This window comes from Crinia signifera, chromosome 3 (assembly GCF_055691185.1).
Source record: "Crinia signifera chromosome 3, ASM5569118v1, whole genome shotgun sequence".
NCBI classification, from domain to species: domain Eukaryota; kingdom Metazoa; phylum Chordata; class Amphibia; order Anura; family Myobatrachidae; genus Crinia; species Crinia signifera.
In genome coordinates, this window is record NC_139219.1 from 43,535,421 (window position 1) to 43,559,017 (window position 23,597).

The 23,597-nt window shown below is 42.8% G+C and overlaps 1 protein-coding gene across 2 annotated transcripts in view; it reads left to right on the forward strand.

The window, feature by feature from the left end:
* Positions 1-23,597, forward strand: part of PLEKHH2 (pleckstrin homology, MyTH4 and FERM domain containing H2) — a 129,425-nt gene that overhangs the window by 93,488 nt on the left and 12,340 nt on the right. For both annotated transcript variants that reach the window (XM_083175705.1, XM_083175706.1), the window contains exons 19-25: positions 1,364-1,476; positions 7,863-8,042; positions 10,262-10,359; positions 11,674-11,851; positions 13,433-13,588; positions 15,750-15,847; positions 16,577-16,718. In XM_083175705.1, the coding sequence (XP_083031831.1) occupies positions 1,364-1,476; positions 7,863-8,042; positions 10,262-10,359; positions 11,674-11,851; positions 13,433-13,588; positions 15,750-15,847; positions 16,577-16,718 (965 nt within the window). The remainder of the gene's footprint in view (positions 1-1,363; positions 1,477-7,862; positions 8,043-10,261; positions 10,360-11,673; positions 11,852-13,432; positions 13,589-15,749; positions 15,848-16,576; positions 16,719-23,597) is intronic.

Genomic DNA, 23,597 nt, shown 5'->3' on the forward strand with positions numbered 1-23,597 from the left:
TTTATATGGTACGTTGATGTGTATATGGTATTTATATGTACAGTATATGGTGTTAGTGGTATTAAAATGATTAATAAAGGACGTGAGGGGATGAGTATTTACCTTGTGTAAGCTACAGATGCTAGATCTTGCTACTACTGCAGACAGAATAAGAACCAGCCATGACACTGGCTGCTATGACAGAAGTAAACAATACCTACAAAAGGGCCCTTGTGTGACAGTCACAACAGGCCCTATGTTGTCTATGACAGAGAATCACTGTGGGCTGTGTGGAGGTGTTTTGTAACTGAGCCTGCTATTCCAGGAAAGTAGTGACAGTTCTGCAGCATTCCGTATAGAGCCAGCCTGACCACAGTCCCCACTGACCAGCTACACAGATAAACAGGGCTGGGTTACGGGCCGCATAGCCTTGGAGCTGAAAGTGTTCAGCAGCCTATTGGGAGAAGCGGAGGAGATGTGGCCGGTGCTGTGTGGGTGTGCTCATGGTCACATGGATGTGTACATCAGTTCCTCAGAATTTTATGAGGAAAATAGAAATACAATTATTATTGGTATTATTTGTGGCTGGCCAGCCATTACTCTGTCATGATGATGAGAATGCGGTGCATGTGAAGGCCTAGAGCTATGGACACATCCACACTTTTGTTAATTTGACTCTGCTAATAAATGGTTCAATGGTTACCTGACCCCATACCCTTTACTGAAGGTGCGGTTTGAAGTGAGTGACGGATAGAAGTTCCTAGAACACTAGTGCTGCACTATTGATTTATCGTAATTGCATGGAATCGGATGGAAAATGGAGTGCTTTTTGTGTGATGCGGTATATCAAAAGACAGTTTGGCTGTCATTACCATCTCCCCTAGCCCCCTAATCCAGCCCATCAGATATATTTTATGGTACAATTGTATACCATAAGATATATCACATGCCATTTATCATGGCTAGATATATCGCACAGGTTCTCAAACTCATCCTCATGACCCCACACAGTGCATGTTTTGCAGATCTCCTCACAGAATCAGAAGTTAAATAATTAGCTCCACCTGTGGATCTTTTAAAATGAGTCAGTGAGCAATGAATGCACCTGTGCACCTATCGGGTGACCTGGAAAACGTGAACTGTGTGGGGTCCTTAGGACCGAGTTTGAGAACCCCCGATGTATCGTATGCAATATATCTTGTGCAAAAATAGCACAAATGTACAAAATCCTATATGGAATCCCTCCCGGGAAGGTAGAGGGGGAGTTCAAGGGAAATCGCATCTGACTTCAGGGTCAGACATATCGTTGTAGTGTATGGGGCCCTTTAGAATGGTGTTTGCATGTCATGATTCTGCAACTGATTGATTGTGATTCATTATTTAGGCACACAAGTGTGGCGACATCCAGCCCTCTGTCACAGCAAGGAAGCCATAACGTCGCCACTGACCACGTTACCATCAGAAGCATTGCAGACAGAAGCAATCAAACTGTTTAAGGTAAAACAATGACATATCAATAGAAACAGAGATAGTGGGAGCCACAGTTTCCCTGTGTAAAATATGCATATACTGTATACTCACATAGACACTGCAGCAGAGGTAGATTAGTGGGAGCACTGCTGGCGTCTGCATCCCTACAGACAAGCAGTATCCCCTGTAGTACTGCTAGGTAGATCAGTCAGTATTGCAGTACAGTGTCACTTTTATATTTACCTGACTTTAATATCAGATACATACAGTGTTCCCTCTAAGCTGTGCGCGCGTGTGCACGCACACAACTCGACGAGCGTGCGCACAGACATTACAACAGAGCGCACAAAGCAGCAGCGGTCCCTTTTTGCAGTTGTGGTCTCAATTAATGTGTGTTTCACCCATTAACTACATTGTGTGCTGTGTTTTAAATGTTTAAATGTTTAATATAATTTTAAAGTAAAGTTAACAGTGAACGTCATTTTCCAGTTATATATAAGTGACGCACAAAAATTAAAATTTCCTTCCAAAGTTGCACAGCCAAAATCTTTTGCCGCACACAGCCTTCGTAAAATTAGAGGGAACATTGAATACATAGTGGTATATTAAATTGATGCCGGATCCATTCCAAAATTATTTTGCCGGAATGGATCCGGCATCCATTATTTAATGCAGCGGCCAAATCCGGATGTCGTATTTGGCTGCTGATTGATGCTCACCCACCCGGCATGGGGACCGGGTGAGCGAGGCAGCGGGAGCCTGGACGGTGCCGGGGCAGGGTGAGCTGCTCTCATCCGGCAGGTGAGTGCAGCAGGTGGGTACGGAAGTCGATGGGTGGGTACGGAAGGTTAATCCCCTACTGTATTATTCTATGTATTGTATTGCCGCTGAGAACAATAGGCCTTGGATAGCCATGGTTCTCCATGGCTCTCCAGAGACAGCTAGATGAGCATAGCTCCATTACTTACTTATTGTACCACCTTTGTTTTTCATTTTCATCATATTAACCCTTTGAGTGCCAACATCTCTGTGAGCAATGTGCAAAATATCCGCAAAAAATCCCAGCGTCGCTCACATTTGTCGTAGAAAATACAAATAAAATGTTGCGGAAAAAAAAGATCCTATTTCGTATATAAGGTAATTACAGCACATTATCATGAATACAAATGTTTGTTTAGCAATTTTTACACCTATTTTGACAAATTCACTTGGCACTTAAATGGTTAAGTGTCACCTTAATTTGTAATACGTATACGCAGAGTCTAATGAGGCAACTCGTTCTAACACAGAAGGCAAAATGACCAAGGGCCTGATTCAGATTCTATTTCTCCTGCTGTTGTAGTGCCAAAGTGCCGATGTTTTGTACTTTGCACATGTGCAGGACCCCTACTGCGTTATCGGAAGTGGTGGCCTCTGTTTCCCAAAACGTGGGAGTGCCGAAATCTTCTGATTTTCCGTACTCTTGGGATGAGCTTCAGCGGATACGCTTGCTTTATCCCATGAGTCAGTATGGGGCAGCACGGTTGGTATAATGATTAGCATTACTGCCTCACAGCACTGAGGTCATGGGTTCGATTCCGACGATGGCCCTAACTGTGCAGAGTTTGTATATTCTCCCCGTGCTTGGGGGGGGGGGGGGGGGGGTTCCTCTAGGCATTCTGGTTCCTCCCACAATCCAAAAATATACTGGTAGGCCAATTGGTTCCCAACAAATTAACCCTAGAATGTCTGTGCGTGCGTGTACATGTGGTAGGGAACGTAGATTGTAAGCTCCACTAGGGCAGGGACTGATGCGAATGTTCAAATATTCTCTGTAAAGGGCTGCGGAATATGTATGCGCTATATAAGAAACTGCTAATAAATAAAATGAGTCAAGTAGCCGGCCGATGGAGTCGCAAGAGATTCGATGTGGCGTCCTCGGACATAGCAGCTGATCATACATGCATGTGGGAGTTGTCTCCTTCTACCAGAAGCCTCCTGCTGCATTACCATATCTGTGTATTGCTACTGCTTCCAAACAGGTATCACCGATGCTCACTCCAACCTTACCTGAATCAGGCCCCAAGTAAACATCCCCCAATTTACCTGTTAGTTCTGCATAGCATACATTTAGAAAAAAGACTTATAAACCCAACTGCAGCTGCCCAGAATATTATAGACTGGTGAATGTTGATTATTTTAGGAAAAACTGAATTTTGTAACTTTTTATTGCTTGAGACTTATGCAATTAAAGAACTACTTGTAATGTTATTCTAGTCTGCATACAGTACAGTGCAATCAAGGAATGTGACTTGATTTAAATTCGTCCTTTCTACACCATCGCCCATGTGTGTAATGTGAACCCGGCAGACACTTATGTCATCAGCACTACACACCTACTGTAGAAAGCAAACGCAGGAATTATACAGCTGTAGCAAATCAGCCGCATATGTGGGAGAATAATTCCTACAAGATCCTAGCAGCTTTGCATGCTGGGAGGTCAAAGCTGCCTATGAGATAATTATTTCGGCACCTTGTTCTAAAATAAATTCAGTGCCTTGTGTAGCCTGACACAGGGAGACACTGTCTCCAATTACTGGCAATGGGCACTTTCTCTGATCTCATTTGGATGGATATATATACAGTATATTTATTTATTTTTTACCAGTTACTTATATAGCGCACACATATTCTGCAGCGCTTTACAGACAATATTTGAACATTCACATCAGTCCCTGCCCCAGTGGAGCTTACAATCTATATTCCTTACGACATGTACATGCATACACAGACATTCTAGGGTTAATTTTGTCAGAAGCCAATTAACCTACCAGTATATTTTTTGATTGTTGGAGGAAACCGGAGTAAACCCACGCAAGCACAGGGAGGCACGGGGAGAATATACAAACTCCGCACAGAGGGGCCATGGTGGGAATTGAACCCATGACCTCAGTGCTGTGAGGCAGTAATGCTAACCATTAGTGTATATATATATATATATATATATATATATATATATATATATATATATATATAACCATTAGTGTGTATATATATATTATGATAGCTAATATATCTTATAAGTCGTTAAATACATAGGAGGGTATTCAATTTGTGATTCAGACTGTCGGAACCTCCTAACAGTAGAAATCCAGGGCCGTTTCGTTCCGTTCAACTGAAACTCGACAGTTGGAACTCAATGTTCCAACTTTCGAGTGTCGGAAAGTAAAATGATTGGCGGAAACGGCCACGGTTTGCCGAAAACCGGCCGTGGATTTGATCTGTTTTGTCGGAAACTGCCTTCAATGCTGTCAGAAATGGCAGAATTGAATAGGTAATGGGCGCTATTTCCCCTGATTTTTTTGCGGTATATTCACTGCAGTTAGACCACAGCCTGTTCCCCCACGTCAGTTTTGCCACTTTAAAAATACGGGCAGGCTCATACAAATAACCGAACAGCATGTAACTCGCAGGCTATTACATATTGCCCAAAGTGTTAGTATTGATCTAGGAATTCGTCCTTTAATTGATCTCCAGATGTCAGTGTATCATTGATCTGGGACTGCAGAACAGAGGTTACTTACATATATTAGTTTTGTTGTAAGGCCAAATTAGATGTTAGGATCACAATTTAGGTCTCAACCAGAGACCTAGGTTTCAAGCAGGGGAAAACCACTTAGCACATATAAACATTAGAGATGAGCGGGTCCGGATCTCCGGGATCCAACAGATCCGAATATGGTGATCCGAGTCAGGATCCGAGCCTGCTCGGGAGTTCCCGCCTGAATTCCGGACCGAAAGCGAGGCAAAACGTCATCATCGCGCTGTCGGATTCTCGCGGGATCTGGATTCTATATAAGACGCACGCGCAGCCCGCCATCTTCACTCCATTATAGGAGAGGGAAGAGGGTGGTTGGGATCTGTGCTCCGTGATCCGTGCTCCGTGCTCTGTGCTCCGTGCCCCGTGCCCTGTGCTGTGATTTATTTAGTGACTGTTTTTTTATTTTGTTGTAAACTAGGTGCTGCAGTGCTCACACGCAGGGGCTGCAGTACTGCTGACTGTACACTCAGTGTACAGGGGCTGCAGTGTCCATAATACAAGGGGCTGTGTCCAGTGTGTCAGGGGCTGTGTCCAGTGTACAGGGGCTGTGTCCAGTGTACAGGGACTGTGTCCAGTGTACAGGGACTGTGTCCACTGTCCAGGGGCTGTGTCCACTGTCCAGGGGCTGTGTCCAGGAGCTGTGTCCAGTGTCCAGGGGCAGTGTCCAGTGTGACGGCTGTGTCCAGTGTACAGGGGCGATGTCCAGAGGCGGTGTCCATTGTCCAGGGGCTGTGTCCAGGGTGACGGGCTGTGTCCAGGGGCAGTGTCCATTGTCCAGTCGCTGTGTCCAGGGGCTGTGTCCATCATTTTTGGAGGATGATGGAGGAGGAAATAGTGGGAGATCAGCAACCTGATAGAAGTGATGAAGCTGCTACCACCAGTCATGACAAGGCCGATACCTCTTTGTATTTTTTTTCTCTTTGGAGCATTTCTCTTTTTTTGGGGTAATTTATTAAACTTCCACCCTGTCTGCCCCTGCAGTGCCGCTCTGCTTCCAAGATGTGCCAGGTTGGAAGTGTAAGGTCCACATGTATGTGATGCCCATTGCTGTCGCTTAGCTTAGTCATCCAGCTACCTCGGTATACCCTTTTGGCCCAACTACAGTAAATTAAAACAATTTTGTGAGCTGTGAAGTGATCAAAATTGACTAGAAATGAGTGGAAACTAATGTTATTGAGGTTAATAATACTTTAGGGGCAAAAACAGGCCCACATTTTTTCATAAAAACCCAGATCCAAAACCCGCAAGGGTGGTTTTGCCAAAACCAATCCAGATCCAAAACACGAAGGGAGATCCAGATCCAAAAAACCAAAACCCCAAAAAGTGCCCGCCGCTCATCTCTAATAAACATACATACTCTAATGTATGTAATATATGTGCTGGCTGGTTTCCCCGCGAATCAGCAGTGCTGTATGTTTTAGGTTGCATGCAGCACCCAGGACTCAGCATACGGCACCACACGCCTGTGAAACTAGCCAATGGGATTCTGAGGGCAGGCTTAGAATGTAATGCTGTATGCTGATTCCCGGGTGCTGCAGGCAGCAGCAAACGCAGGATTTCTAGACATTAATACCCAGTTGAAATAAAGGGAGTTATTCAGAGCTGATCGCTGTTGTCTGAATTTTGATGGCGAATTACCGAATTACCGAATACACATACATACGGATCACAGTATGCATGCTTGAAGACAGCAATTCACAAGCCGGCCGCTTCCCGCACAGGATGTCAGCTGCAGTTTGATGTTTATGCTAAACATTTATTCACATGTGTGGGGGGGAACTCAGTGTGCGAGGGGGGGGGGGGGGGGTGGGCGGCCGTGCGGGCATCGTTTCAATGATTTGCAAAGCTGAGAAGTTTGCAGCTTTGCGAGTTAACCAGAATAAGGCCCTTAGTCCGCAGTGCAAAATGTCTTTAGCCTTTTAAAGCCCTAGGACACAGGTCCTTGCAGGACCCCTAGGCTACAGCCTAGTCAGCCTTATGGATAATACATCCATGTGTGTAGCCAGTCCATGAACAGGGCATAATTAGCACTGAACCATTTATAATAAGCACCATACACAGTGCAATGGCCCCTGAGGTACATAACATTGTCGATTCCCAGGGGAACCAGTCAGGACATTAATTTCATACATCAGAACATGTATGTTTATATGTGCTAAGCAGTTCCGCACCCTGCTCTACACGACCGGCACTGCAATCTGTTCTTTTGTTGTGGACTGGACTGTTAAGTACACCATAAGGCATAAAATACATAATAACCAGTGCAAGGTGCACATATCTGCAGAAATCAATACCATGCTCGGCTGTCTGCCGCCAGCTACTCATATGTTTTCGGTTTTCATTATTAACAGTTAGTATCATCTTTTTAAGGCAGACAGGTATCTGACCTGTATTTATAAGTCTACTAACACATTGACCTTGTCAGGATGACTCAGTGACAGAATTAGCTGATTGTTATGGTACATTTCTTGAGGTGGTTCATACAGTAACTATGAGCAGATGCTTTGTGTGTAATGTTTTCAATTGTTAGAATCCTAAGTAACCACAAGAGGGAGCTAGAGTCACGAGTTTGAGTCATGGATTTAAGACACAGCAGAAAACACCGTGATAAACTCACCTCTCTTATTTTAATGATCTCTTTCAAAGTATCTGCCTACGAACATATGTCTCATTATGTCATGTGCATAATATGGCACATGTCACTGTTGAAAATAAAAAGCTTTATGCTTTATTTATATAAACATATAAACAAAACCATATTTTTTTTTGTTACTTAGCCAAGTCAAATGGCAGATAATGAGATAATAACACAGAATGTCTTTTTATTCCGCAGACCTGCCAGCTATTTCTCAATGCAGCGGTAGATTCACCTGCCATTGACTATCATGTCTCCTTGGCTCAAAGTGCCTTACGCGTCTGCCTCACCCACCCAGAGCTCCAGAACGAGATCTACTGCCAACTTATTAAACAGACAAGACACCGACAGCCACAGAATCAGCTCGGTCCCATCCAGGTGACGCATCTGTCATGATCCCAGTTGTGCCATCTGTGACCAAAGTGTACCAATACCAAAGTCCCTTTTTTTGTGAGGTCGTAATGTCGAAATCATCATTTACCAACACTATGGGGGGTATTCAATCCCCCGACAGGGTGGGGTGGGGGTGGGGGGGGGGGGGGGAAATAGCGGCGGATGCCTATTCAATGCTGTCTTTCCCGACAGCATTGAAGAGGCATCTCGGCATCTTGGCTGTCACATGATTTCAGCGTTCTGCAGATGTGTCAATGCGCAGGATTAGTCTAATGCTGTGTACACACGGGGGAGATATATTGCTCAGTTTCTCCTGTTCATCAGCGACCAGAGATGGTCGCTGATGAAAAAGAAACTGCCGGGGGAGCCCGGCAGTGGTAATCAGCTGGTCGCAGGAGCATGTTCCTGCGACCAGCGATCACCACAGGGGCAAAAACGGGAGCGACCGTATTTCCCGCGATTTTGGACAAAATCGCCCCCGTGTGTACGCACCTTAACACCTACTAACAGAGATCGCTGCTGTGACTGATCCTGCAGTAGACTGACCGCGCTTTGGATAGGATACATCAAGCGTTGCATTTTTCATGTGATGCATCCCGCCACTCAGTGAATGCATAGCAGCGTCTACTATAAAAGACAGCTTTTGCAGGAAGAGCCGCCCTTTACAATGATATCTGGGTTTAGAACCCAGGGTCCTACCTGCGCATGCGCCAAGTGACGCACCAGAGGGGCATAGCTGTATGTCTGACTAGGAATGAGACCCAGCGCATCCATCAGAAGAGTGAAAAGGGCACAGCTGCGCAAATGTCCCTAAACCCATTTTTTATTTTAGAGAAGGGGTGGAATCTTCCTGCCACAACTCACTGTACTGTATACTGCATATCTGTCCAATAGCAGCATGACACACAGGTAAGCCGGGTACACACTAGACCCGTGGTTCCCAAACTTTTTTGAATCACAGCACCCTAGAGTGTCAGAATTTTTTTTTTTCATGGCACCCCTAGGCCAAAAGTTAGATCCCGAGAACTTCAGAAAAAAATATAGAATTAAATAAGTTGCGCTTATATGTCATCCTTAGGTCCAGTTATCTGGTGAGGAACATGATTCACTTCTGTTTATCCACATATTCTATAATTGGAAGCCACGAGCACTGATTTTCCTTATTACATTGACCATATATAAATTTGAATTTGTCCTGGACCACCAACCCAGGGCACCCCTGCAAGTGCTCCGAGGCACCCCTGGGAGCCTAGGCGCACAGTTTGGGAACCACTGCACTAGACAATATATTGTCCAATATATAATTCCGATGTGGGTTGGCTACATCATCAAGTGTGAACCCATGATACGCGGACTGGCCTGGGTAGCTAGCAGCATCCCCTGATGGCCATCAAGCATGGCTGACGTGGTATACATTGGTTAGTATGGAGCCAGCCTTAAGGAGCCCATACACGCTCCGTTTTGCCGGTCCGTTTTGTACTTTTAAAGTACACATTGTATCAAATCGCATGCCTTGTGCATGCATTGTGGATGCAATGCGATCCGATACGATGTAAAGCTAGTACAAAAAGTATGTGCAGCACATACTTTTTGTACTGTACTATGAGATGTGCGGGAGTGCGCATTGCATAGTACAAAACGGAGCTGCCGCAAATTGGAGCGTGTATGGGCTCCTTTACAGTGATTCTTTAAACGCTGTCTGACTTGAAAGACCCACAACTGTACAGTCACTTGCATTGCTTCTTACTGCTTTACATAAATCAAGGTGTGGAGTTGATTGAGGAGTAAGGGGCAGATTTATTAAGCTCGGTGAAGTGATAAAGTGTCTGTTTTTTATCACCGGCCAATCAGCGACTTACTGTGAAGTTCTTAGGGGCAGATTTATTAAGCTCGGTGAAGTGATAAAGTGTCTGTTTTTTATCACCAGCCAATCAGCGACTAACTGTGAAGTTACAGGCTTGGTTTGAAAAATGACAGGTAGGAGCTGATTGGCTGGTGATAAAAACCAGACACTTTATCACTTCATCGAGCTTAATAAATCTACCCCTGAGTGACTTGCTTCTTTTGACAAACTATAATTGTCGTGATCGAAACAGTCGCAAGATGCCACGACACACCTACAGCACTGCTGGTAGCTTATTTAAGATGAGCATTCTGGTGCCCTTTATCAATCATTTAAGTGATCCTGTGTATATTTATCTAAGGGTTGGCAGCTCCTGGCGCTGTGCGTTGGACTCTTCCTGCCCCAGCATCCATACATCTGGCTCTTGAAACTGTTCCTGAAGAAGAATGCAGATATCAGGTATCTTATAGTCTAAATATAGATGGCCCTATTTGTCCTTTTCTCATCTTGTGTATATGCTGAATGACACATTCCTGCAGGGTATATACAACTGAAATGCAGTACAGAGAGGTATATATAACGGTACTTCCACTTGTGTCTTATTTTTGGACATTCAGTTTCAGATTAACAACACGGCAGTTGGTGCGATCGCACAGGGCCCCCACACACTGATGGGCCCCTACATAAAGCTGCATAACCAACGTGGGTGCACAGTAGTATATATCAACAGGTTTTTGTGTGCCATTAATGTGAACTTGGGGTGCCACGGAGTGTTTAATATACAGTAGTTCTGGGAGGATTCACACATTATGGGGGGAATTTAGTAAGATATGTATTCTACTTCACATGTGAAGTTGCTATAGGCAACCGATCAGAATCTACTTCTTGTTTATTTAGCACCCTCTAGTCAGGATCTGATTCTGATTGGTTGCCCATAGCAAACATCACATGTGAAGTGAAACACACATCTTAGTAAATTTCCCCCTATATGTTTTAATAAAATCTTATTCATAATTTTATTAGTATGGGACCCCACAAGTTAATCAAGCCCTGACAACATATAAAAGTTATTCAGATGTGTGGACATGTGTCTATTCTCTGCGCATTACAAGTCGTGTTACATATAATGCATGAGCTCCATATGACTCAGTAGTGCCGAGCATCTTTGTGCATGACTATTTAAGTTCAGTGCATAGAAAATACTATGTTACAGTGTATACTAAAAACATTGCAAGGAAGCTTTTTATATGCAGTCACAGACTATAGGCATGCCCCATATCATTTAAATCTCACACAGAATATAGGCATGCCCCATATCATTTTAATTAGCAGAAGCTGATTTACTTTTTGTAAATTTGAAGCATTGGAAACAGAAAATGAAGCAAGCAAAGATGCTCTGTGCATGGAGCGATTACGAGGGCTGTTTAATGCACAAGGGGGTTAGATGTATGGGGACACCTCTGTGCTTCTGCTTTGGATTTTTGTATAGGGTGTTTGTCTATGTCTTCTGTCACTTCTAATGGGCGTGTGCAGTACAATCTTGCTGAATGTTATTTACATTTTGGTTGTACTCTATGTAGTGTATTAAACACATTTTGCTACTGTGTGTGGGTTCAATAATATATTTCATTGGTTATTACTGTAGTTGTTCAGATTAACCCATCTCCCCATGGACATGTTTTTGGTGGTGTTTCACACCACATTTGTGGAATGCTTTACATGGCCTAATTGTAGTTTGTCTGTAAATATTTCCCTCACTGTCCCATGTCACAGAACTGAGGCGGGAAAATATGCTATTTACTGCCAGCGCTGTGTGGATAGAACACAACAAAATGGAGATCGCGAGGCAAAACCTTCCAGGATGGAAATTCTCTCAATTCTGCTACGAAACCCATATCACCACTCCTTGCCCTTCAGTATCCCAGTGCACTTTATGAATAGCACTTATCAGGTAACTGCAGTCATTACTTATATTAATACTGTGTATGTTGCCATCTACTTTTCAGGCTATTATATTTCGGATACACAAACAAGACTGACTGATAATAGAAATACAGTATTTGACAGCATATAAGAAGTATTTGGCCCATCTAGTCTGCCCATGCACACTAGGGTGAGGAACCCAGAGCACACCCACACAAGTACTGGGAAAATGTACACACGCCACACAGTTAGCGCCATGGTGGGAATTGAACCCATGACCTCAGTGCTGTGAGGCAGTAATGCTATTCTTTACAACATCTCTTCTGCCTTACACCATCTGTGCTGCTATTATTATTCTATATTTATATGTTTCTATGAAGTGTCCGTAACATTGTAAAAATAAACATTGACATTGAAAACACAACTACTTCTATATAACAAGCATACGTAAACAGTTATAATGGGATTGATTAAGTAGTGAAATAAAACTACTTTGTGAGTGATGGGGCAGACAGAGACCATGAGTTGGATTGCAGAGCATGTCCATTTCTAGGGCTGGGAAAGCTGTGCAGTTGCACAGGGCACCCGCTGCCAGCTTTTCAGCGGATCGCTGAGTTTTGAGCTGGGGGAACTGTAACGCCCGGGTCTAATCTCACAACCGTGCACTACTGCACGGGCAACGGTACTAGAACTACATCTCACAGAATCCCAGCTGCCAGCCTCAGGGATGTGGCACCTCAGTCTGTTTCGGACTGTACAGAACTTCCATATTGAGGAACTTCCATAGTGAGCTTTTACAGTGTGGGTGGTGTAATGTGTAAGGGGCATTATGGTGTGTGGTTTAATGTTTAATGAGTATTACGATGAGGCATAATGTGTAAGGGGAATTACTATGAGGCATAATGTGTAATAGGCATTACTGTAAGACAAAATATGACAAATAATGTAAAGCACATGAATCAGGATTTTTCTGCACATGGTGGTCAATTTATGGGGGGTGCAGGGTACAAAACTGGGGTATAAGGAAGTCCACAAGAATTTGTCGGATACCACATAACTGGGATTGCAAACAATACAAGGACCGGCAGTTCCCTGACGGTTCCTTGCCAGGGTATTCCTGGCACTTCCATACCAAGGTATCGTATGTTATACCTCAGCGTAGTGTATGGGGGCTTAATGCAAGCATTATTGCAGATACCTGTCAGTTGGTTTTAAAATGTTTCAGATACAAGAGACAGGGCTCCTGATGCTGGACAAGCTGGCCGGATGATTTATACCCTGTTTGTAAAAGATTTTTATTTGTATGTCCTGCAACTTGCTTGTTAACTGCCCTTTGTGCATGGTCATCATCCAAATGCTCTTATGGGACTTGGGGATACTATTAAGGTGCTGCTTCTTGGCATGTTTAAGCCCACACTTTACAAAGGCAATGATTAAAATGAACTATCATTGCCATTTAATTTTCAAGCTTAAACTCGCCAAAAAATGGTGGCTTGCAAAAGCTGCCACTTATTAAATTTAGTCTGATTTGTCTTCAAGTATTGGAAGAAAACATTGAACCCTATTGAAAATTATAATTAGATTGAGTAGATGAATTTATTCATTGCAGGTTGTAGGATTCGATGCATCGACAACAGTGGAAGAATTTCTGTGTACACTTAATCAAGACATCGGGATGAGGAACCCATCACAATCAGGATTCGCTCTCTTTACAGATGACCCATCAGGAAAGAACTTGGAGCATTGTCTACAAGGAAATATTAAGGTATTTTTCCCAAAGTGGACAGCGTTTCTTAGAGTACACCAAACACTTGCAGTGATGTCTGCTATTGGTCATGGACAGAGCCAGATCAGGGGCAATTGCAGGATTTTCAGAAGGGGGTTTCCAGAGGGGCGGAGCACAGCACGGAGATGGACACTTAGGTGACCCAGTATATGCCGGGTCAGTTAAAGTATTATAGATAGACCAAATGTATATTAATAATAATAATAAAAAAAAAATATATATATATATATATATTACACCCCATTCGCAGGGATGGCGAGTGTTGTGGTACTCTGTATGTGTATATATATATATATATATATATATATATACATATATACACACACACACACACATATATATGTATATATATATACATACATACATGCATATACATACAGGGGCGTCAACAGCAGTGTAGACCCCTGGGCACAGCAATGTATAGGGGCCCCTACCGATCCTCCAGTGGGAAGCTGGGTACACAGACACCCCACCCCTGCGTACGCCACTGCAGATTAACAATGCGGCGGATAAAGCCGCAGCTCCAGGCCTCCACATAAAAATAGGCAGAGCATCATAACAGCATGATGATCACCAGACAGACACAGCTGGCCACATGGTTGCCCATAAATGCTAACTATTAAAGTTGCATTTCAATTATAAGCATTTATGCAATTTTTGTACTTTTATATATATAGGGAGACTCTATGGCTTATAGTGTATGGGTTCTTCTTGCCTACAGGACATTGGCCTCTCCTCCTTCACTTATCACAATAGGCCCTTGAACATTTTCAGGTCCAGGCCCATTAGTCCCTTAATCTGGCCCTGGTCATGGCGGAATTCAGATGTCTCTACCATTTACTTATAGTAAGGAATGTATTATGTAATGCTGCATCTATATGTCTAGAAGTTGCCCATTATAGAGCTCTCCCTTGTCTAACAGCTCTCACTGGCTTCCTGCTAGACACAGCCACATCCTCTGCTCTCCCCCATCTAACTGGAGAAATGCTTTGTAGAACATCTCATTATGCACAAATGCGTCTTTGTGTTTTCCTTAGGTGCCAATAGGAACACGCACACAGTCTGTTTTGGAAACTGTCGCAGCAGCACCTAGAAGCCAGATAAAGCTGAAATGATAGCATAGTAGTTGCTCTTTCTGCTTATATGCATTGTCCAGTGCTCTGCAGGAGAAAACATCTCTTTCTAGTACTGCTTGTCCTGCTGTAATTAGCAGGGAGCATTCCCAATAGCAAGTCACTGCCACTGTCTGTAATGGGGCCTACACACGTAGCCATCTAGGGGCACTAGATCGCGTAGAGAATGCCCCAAAATCTCTTCATGTGTAAGGGCATTGCGATGGCGATGCATGTCACTATTATCCAGCATGCTGGATAAATCTAGTTAATTTTCGGGTTCGCTGAGGTCATGGCCAGTGTTCTCAATGGAGAACACTGGCCCTGACAGATCGCACAGCACTGGCACATCGCTGTGTGCTGAGCGATCATGCTGAGCATTTTGAGCGATCTAGCATTTCTCAGAACACTCAGCAGTGTCGCTGTGTGTGTGTGTGTGTGTGTGTGTAGGCTCCTTAAGTGTCCTTTCCATTATAGTATCTACCTGAAAGGTGCAAAAGTATAATCTGATGTCTTATCTCCATGATCTACAAACAAGTGAGAAAAGTTATTGTGTGGGGACATAAAGGCACTGCAGCCAATGAATATCAGCAATGAACCTCCTTCACCCACTGTAGCTCATATCAGTATCTCATTTAGGAAAAAATGAATTACAAATTTTAAATGTGGGCGTAGTATGAGGAGAAGGAATGATAAGAGTTCTCAATCTACCTCCAGCCTCCAATCAGCAGTTTGCTTACCCTACGGATAATCTTCATGCGTAAATAAAGACCATCCTAAAAGGTGCATGAGTGCAATAGTAACCACATACTGTGCGATAGATTCTCATTATTTGCAGCTTTGTTTAAGACCTTTAACAACTCTGTATGTACAAGTTTTCCCAATCAAAGCCCAGTTTAATGAGTAAAATGTTTAAAAAAGGGGGCAGACTAGATGGGCCAAGTGGTTCTTATGTGCCGTCAAATTCTATGTTTCTATGTTAAAATATTGACATCGCACAAAGTGCATTATTTCCTTCTCATTGGCAGATATGTGATATCATTTCTCGGTGGGAGCAGGCATCTAAGGAGCAGTTTTCGGGAAAGTGTGACGGTACCCGAACTGTGCGACTCACCTATAAGAACAGGTGCTGACTGGGGTTCTTACAGTTTATATTGTGTTATACTTCATATTTTATGATATGGTTGATGGTTGACAGTCATCAGGTTGACACCATTAGGTTGACATGCATTTAGGTCGACATGAGTCTAGGTTGACATGCAGGAAGGTTGACATGAGTCTAGGTCAACATGGGTTAGGTCGACAGGGTCATTTGTTCGACAGGGTCATGAGGTTGACATGGGTTAAATCGAAAGTCGACATGGGGTTTTTCACATTTTTTTTGAGCCGACGTGCCGCCAGGCAGTATTTCATGCCCTACCATCCACTAGGCCGTGGTGGGAGAATAAAATAGGTTGCCCGAATCATGGCGAGGGCAGCGTGCCAAGCGAGGGGATGCAGTGCTATGCTTCAGTGTCCATGTCGACTGTGTTGACATTTGGGACAAAAAAATTAGAAAAAACCCATGTCGACCTTTTGACTGTTGACCTAACCCATGTTGACCTAATGACCCTGTTGACCTAATGACCCTGTCGACATAACCCATGTCAACATGGACTCATGTCGACCTTCCTGCATGTTGACCTAATGATGTCGACCTAATGACCGTCGACCAATATTGTGGTGACCTAATGATCCATACCCCATATTTTATTCCGGGTAACCAGTATATAATACGTTTGTACCATCATATAATTAATGAGCCTTTTCACCTAATTGTATACCTGTTCAAGTAACTTTTTCCACTTTTTTGTAGACTTAATTTTTCGATGCAGGTGCGAGGAGAGACTGAGAGAGAAAAGCTGCTGTTAATGTACCAAACGAATGATAAAATCGTTAATGGCATCTTTCCAGTAAATAAGGAGTTGGCGCTGGAATTGGCTGCTCTGCTTGCCCAGGTAACCTCTGAGAAATGAACTATGTATTCCTTTTAATGCAATTTCCAAAGCAATTACTGTTAATGAAGCATTCCACTAATGTGCAGTACATGATTAACCACTAATTATACAATTTGAAGACCTGATGTAAAGATGACTTCCCAAGGTGGTTTAACCTTCCCTTTGCCTCTTAGGCTCTTGCTCTTTCAGTATAGTGCAGGTGGATAACAGATGTGGAAGTCAGGGTATTATTAGCGTATTGATTTAATGGGTCTATGTGTGTGGTAATGTGCCTAATGTATGGAATAATTGCAGTAAAGTGGTTTTAAGAAACAAGGTCAAATCACTGTAGGCTCTAACAGAAGTCCCTGTTCCAATGTAGTCATTTTCCCTCCAAGAATCTCTTAAAAAGTAATGGTTTAGATATGGAAACTAAACAAATGGCCACGCTTCGAAGGAAAGCCTGAGTGCCATCATGTTTAGAGATGTTGGGTGTCTTATATAAGGACTAACATCACAACTCTCAGACAGGTGATGTGTATGTTATTCTTGGCGTTTCATGGGTGCGTCCATAGAAACTCTAGAAGTGCCCCGTCGCAACGCAGGGGCGGGTGTAAGACGTCGGCACCTGCCTGGAAAAATACATGTAGCCGTCGAGTGACTCCTGGCTCCGAACCAATGCAGCCCAACAAACTAGTTTGAATCAAGCCCTATGTACTGAGCTAATAAGTACAGCCATAGGGCGGGATGTTATAACATCCGCGGCCCCCCTTCGCCGGACATCGCATTTTTAATAACGGCATATGCTGTAACATATGCCGTTATTAACGCAAGGGACAGCTCTTGCGGTAAGAGCTGTCCCTTGCGATGCGGTGCCGGTGCTGGACTTCCGGGTCTGTGACCCGGGAGTCCATCTGCGCATGCGCAGACCCCGGCGCCGGCCGCAGGGCACGCTGGGAGGGATCCGTGACGGATCCCTCAAACAGCGCTGCGGTAAAAAGCCCATAGGCTTCTGCAGGGATTCGCCAGCTTTTGCTGGCGATTCCCTCCGCAGCGCTGACACTGCGGAGGCACAATATAGCATATAGAGATGCGGTAGAAACCCCGAAAACGGGGTTTTTACCGCATCTCTGCTATATAGAATCTCGCCCATAGCCTCCTCGCACTACAGTATGTGCTAAGGTGATATGTACAGCCCTATCCTCCTCGCACTATCAACTGAGGTAATATGTACAGCCCTATCCTCCTCGCACTATATACTGAGGTGATATGTACAGCCCTATCCTCCTCGCACTATGTACTGAGGTGATATGTACAGCCCTATCCTCCTCGCACTATGAACTGAGGTAATATGTACAGCCCTATCCTCCTCGCACTATGAACTGAGGTAATATGTACAGCCCTATCCTCCTCGCACTATATACTGAGGTAATATGTACAGCCCTATACTTCTCCCACTATGTATTAAGTTAATAGTGATAGGCCAATCCGCCTCACACTATGGGCCTTATTCTAGTTCAATCTTTCCGACAAAATCCTTCGGGCTCGGTGGCTCGCTGCGCTCGCACCGACTCCGCGCCGACGTGGATAGTGGGGGTATGAAAAGGTCGGAGGACGCGTACCGCCGTCCTCACTGCGCTCGCCACGCTTCAGGTTGGAGTTGATCCTGGGGGTGGCGTTTACTATGGGGGGCCATTTAACATTGTAAGGGCCCATCAGGGTGCTTGTACAATAAAAAATTGTATACGATCGCATTGTATGCCATTCAAATACAAAAGGGGATAATTTGTAACTGGCGCTGTCTAATAAAGCAGCTAGGTTTCCTTTCCTTTAGGAGGCCATCAATCCTCCTAAAAAACACACGAATATTCAGCCAAAGAAGAATAGGGAAGAAAACCAGCGCAAAGATTTCACAGAGACTTGCTTGTGAGCAGGATAATCGGGACACAGGTGCTGTGCTTTGAGTGGGCTTAATGAACCACACTTACTTTCTGCTCCCGACCCGCGTTCACATAGCAGTTTCTTTTAAACACCATAAGCGATAGGTATCACAGGTTTCTCAGTAAAAAAGGCAATAGAACTTACATCAGTATTCTGTCACGCATGCACGTAACAGTTTCTTTAGGATCCACTGCACGGACTCCAAGATCACCGCAAACAGATTTATTTAACAAGCAGGGTATACACACACGATTAAAACCACCAGGTGTCACCGCAGTCTTCCAGCTAGCATGGATGTTACACAGTCTCCCCGGCGCTGCAGACGCTTGAAGAGGGTGCTTGCTCCCAGACCACGGATCCGTACCTGAACATACACTCCTGATGGCGGGTGACGTCAGGATATCACGTCAACGCGTTTCGGATTGTCTCCTTTTTCAAGACGTGCTGCTCGTTATCCACAGTTCCTTATTTATTGCAGGGAACCGGTATCACATGATCTTAGATCCTCCAATCCGCTTATACCTATATCCCGGCTCAATACCATACCTAATGGCTTATATTGCAAAGCCATATTAGGCGCATACACACTATCCAATCTCATTTAAAAAACATTTCATAAATATATATATATAAATATGAAAGTACAAAATACACATATAAATCAATATAACAGTACAAAAGGTATACAAATATAAAAATATCACCAGTAAAAAGTCTTTACAAAAATACAAAAAATACAAATTCAGTATAAAAAGAGCTAATAAAATGTATGCACTATATATATTGCTATACAGCTTATAAATTCAGAGCCGGGATAAGGGAGCATAAAAAACAAACAAACAAAAATAAAAACAGATTAGTATAATATTAAAACCAATAATGCCCTGCAATGAAATGATTAAATGAACCATTTGTATTCAAAGTCTACATTAAGACCTCTTGGGGTCAGGGTCTTTAACTCAAAGATAGTCTTCATCTCAAGTTTAGCCAAATCTTGTTCTGTATTTTTAGTGCGCCACTTTTTGTTGCACACTTTAATCCCACAAAAATTCTTTATGTGGTTTACATCACAAGCATGGCTATTCTTGAAATGGAGGGATACATTGTGTAATTCGTTTCCCTTCTTTATATTGCGGGTGTGTTCTCCCAAACGATCCCTGAGCATCCGCCCTGTCCTCCCAACATATTGGGAACCGCAAGAACACTCCAACAAATATATAACATTCTTGCTGCCGCAAGTAATGAAGTCTCTTATTTCATATTCGACATTTGTAACATTCGACTTATACTTAGTAATTTTTTTCTCTGTTTTTATAATTTTACAAATGGTACATTGTCCACATCTATAAAAACCCTTGGATGTGATTCTGCTTGGTCTAGTATCTTTAGGTAGAGCGCTTTTAACCAACATACTGCGCAAATTATCTGCTCTCCTGTACACAAATCTAGGACCCGTGCCTAGGAAAGGTTGTAATTCAGGATCTTTAATAAGAACATACCAATGTTTCCTTATAATGTGTTCTATGGTTTTATGATGGGAAGTATATTTGGTGATAAAGCTAATCTCGTTCGCACCATTCTTAGATTTTTTATCCTTCCCTTCCAATAGTGTGCTTCTAGGTATCTCTGCACAAATCTCCAATGATTTCTCCACCATAGTGGGGTCATACCCCTTTTCCAGGAAATTACTTTTCATTAATTGGGCTTGTTCATTATAAATAGTCACATCCGTGCAATTTCTACGCAATCTTTGAAATTGTCCCTTAGGAATACCACGGGTCCAATTTCTATGGTGATTGCTTTCACAACTAACATACGAATTACAATCTGTTGGCTTAATAAAGTTTTTGGTTTTGATCAGATTGTTTTCCACATATATCGTGAGATCCAGAAAATTAATCTCATTAGCACTTATAGTAAATGATAATTCTATATTGTATATATTTTTATTCAAGTGTGAACAAAATTCCTGCAATAATTCTGGACCCCCACTCCACACAAATAGGATATCATCTATGTAGCGGGTCCAGAGTACCAAGCTGGCAATCCAGGGGTGTCCTGCCCTGCTGGTAATATATACAATATAGAATTATCATTTACTATAAGTGCTAATGAGATTAATTTTCTGGATCTCACGATATATGTGGAAAACAATCTGATCAAAACCAAAAACTTTATTAAGCCAACAGATTGTAATTCGTATGTTAGTTGTGAAAGCAATCACCATAGAAATTGGACCCGTGGTATTCCTAAGGGACAATTTCAAAGATTGCGTAGAAATTGCACGGATGTGACTATTTATAATGAACAAGCCCAATTAATGAAAAGTAATTTCCTGGAAAAGGGGTATGACCCCACTATGGTGGAAAAATCATTGGAGATTTGTGCAGAGATACCTAGAAGCACACTATTGGAAGGGAAGGATAAAAAATCTAAGAATGGTGCGAACGAGATTAGCTTTATCACCAAATATACTTCCAATCATAAAACCATAGAACACATTATAAGGAAACATTGGTATGTTCTTATTAAAGATCCTGAATTACAACCTTTCCTAGGCACGGGTCCTAGATTTGTGTACAGGAGAGCAGATAATTTGCGCAGTATGTTGGTTAAAAGCGCTCTACCTAAAGATACTAGACCAAGCAGAATCACATCCAAGGGTTTTTATAGATGTGGACAATGTACCATTTGTAAAATTATAAAAACAGAGAAAAAAATTACTAAGTATAAGTCGAATGTTACAAATGTCGAATATGAAATAAGAGACTTCATTACTTGCGGCAGCAAGAATGTTATATATTTGTTGGAGTGTTCTTGCGGTTCCCAATATGTTGGGAGGACAGGGCGGATGCTCAGGGATCGTTTGGGAGAACACACCCGCAATATAAAGAAGGGAAACGAATTACACAATGTATCCCTCCATTTCAAGAATAGCCATGCTTGTGATGTAAACCACATAAAGAATTTTTGTGGGATTAAAGTGTGCAACAAAAAGTGGCGCACTAAAAATACAGAACAAGATTTGGCTAAACTTGAGATGAAGACTATCTTTGAGTTAAAGACCCTGACCCCAAGAGGTCTTAATGTAGACTTTGAATACAAATGGTTCATTTAATCATTTTATTGCAGGGCATTATTGGTTTTAATATTATACTAATCTGTTTTTATTTTTGTTTGTTTGTTTTTTATGCTCCCTTATCCCGGCTCTGAATTTATAAGCTGTATAGCAATATATATAGTGCATACATTTTATTAGCTCTTTTTATACTGAATTTGTATTTTTTGTATTTTTGTAAAGACTTTTTACTGGTGATATTTTTATATTTGTATACCTTTTGTACTGTTATATTGATTTATATGTGTATTTTGTACTTTCATATTTATATATATATATTTATGAAATGTTTTTTAAATGAGATTGGATAGTGTGTATGCGCCTAATATGGCTTTGCAATATAAGCCATTAGGTATGGTATTGAGCCGGGATATAGGTATAAGCGGATTGGAGGATCTAAGATCATGTGATACCGGTTCCCTGCAATAAATAAGGAACTGTGGATAACGAGCAGCACGTCTTGAAAAAGGAGACAATCCGAAACGCGTTGACGTGATATCCTGACGTCACCCGCCGTCAGGAGTGTATGTTCAGGTACGGATCCGTGGTCTGGGAGCAAGCACCCTCTTCAAGCGTCTGCAGCGCCGGGGAGACTGTGTAACATCCATGCTAGCTGGAAGACTGCGGTGACACCTGGTGGTTTTAATCGTGTGTGTATACCCTGCTTGTTAAATAAATCTGTTTGCGGTGATCTTGGAGTCCGTGCAGTGGATCCTAAAGAAACTGTTACGTGCATGCGTGACAGAATACTGATGTAAGTTCTATTGCCTTTTTTACTGAGAAACCTGTGATACCTATCGCTTATGGTGTTTAAAAGAAACTGCTATGTGAACGCGGGTCGGGAGCAGAAAGTAAGTGTGGTTCATTAAGCCCACTCAAAGCACAGCACCTGTGTCCCGATTATCCTGCTCACAAGCAAGGCATTGTATGCCATTGTATGGCATACAATGCAATGCAATATTTTATTGTACAATATCGCATCGCATACCATCGTATACCTTATTTAGTACAATTGTATACGATGCGATGGGCGCCGTGCTAGGAAACAAGTACCGGGATACCATTTGTATAGGGTCGGCCATATTGCGTAATATCTCCTGCAGTATATATACTCCTAATATCCGGAATATTGTATGGGAGCCTTTGGTGGGAAATCTATATTGGTGAATATGGTAATACAGATGAATATAATGGGGTGTACACACGCTTCAATTTTGAGATACGGTCACTAGGTCTCCAGTAACTAGGTCGACATGCATGAAGGTCTACATAACTGAAGGTCGACTGTCATGAAGGTTGACAGATCATTAGGTCGACACAAGCATTAGGTCGACATGGGGAAGGTCGGCAGTTAAAAGGTCAAAATGGGGTTTTTCACTTTTTTTGTCCTACCATCCGGGTGTGGTGGGAGAACAAAATAGTGTGCCCGAAGCATGGATGAGCGCAACGAGCCATGCGAGGGAACGCGGTGCTGCGTTTCAGTGTCCATGTCCACTGTGTCGAAAATTGTGACAAAAAAGTGAAAAACCCCATGTCTACCTTTTGACTGTCGACCTTCCCCATGTCAACCTAATGCTTGTGTCGACCTAACCAATGTTGACCTTCAGTCATGTCGACCTTCATGCATGTCGACCTAGTGGTGTCGACCTAATGCTTCAGGACCTAGTTACTGTCTATCCAATGATCCCATTCCTCGATTTTTACATGTTTTCGATTCGATTTTGCTTCTAGAAGCAAAATTGAATCTAAATCGAATTGTAAATAACACTGAATCGACCAGTGTTAATTGCCTTTGATGCAGATTCGATCCCTATGCGCAGCCCCTGGGCATCGGGATCAAA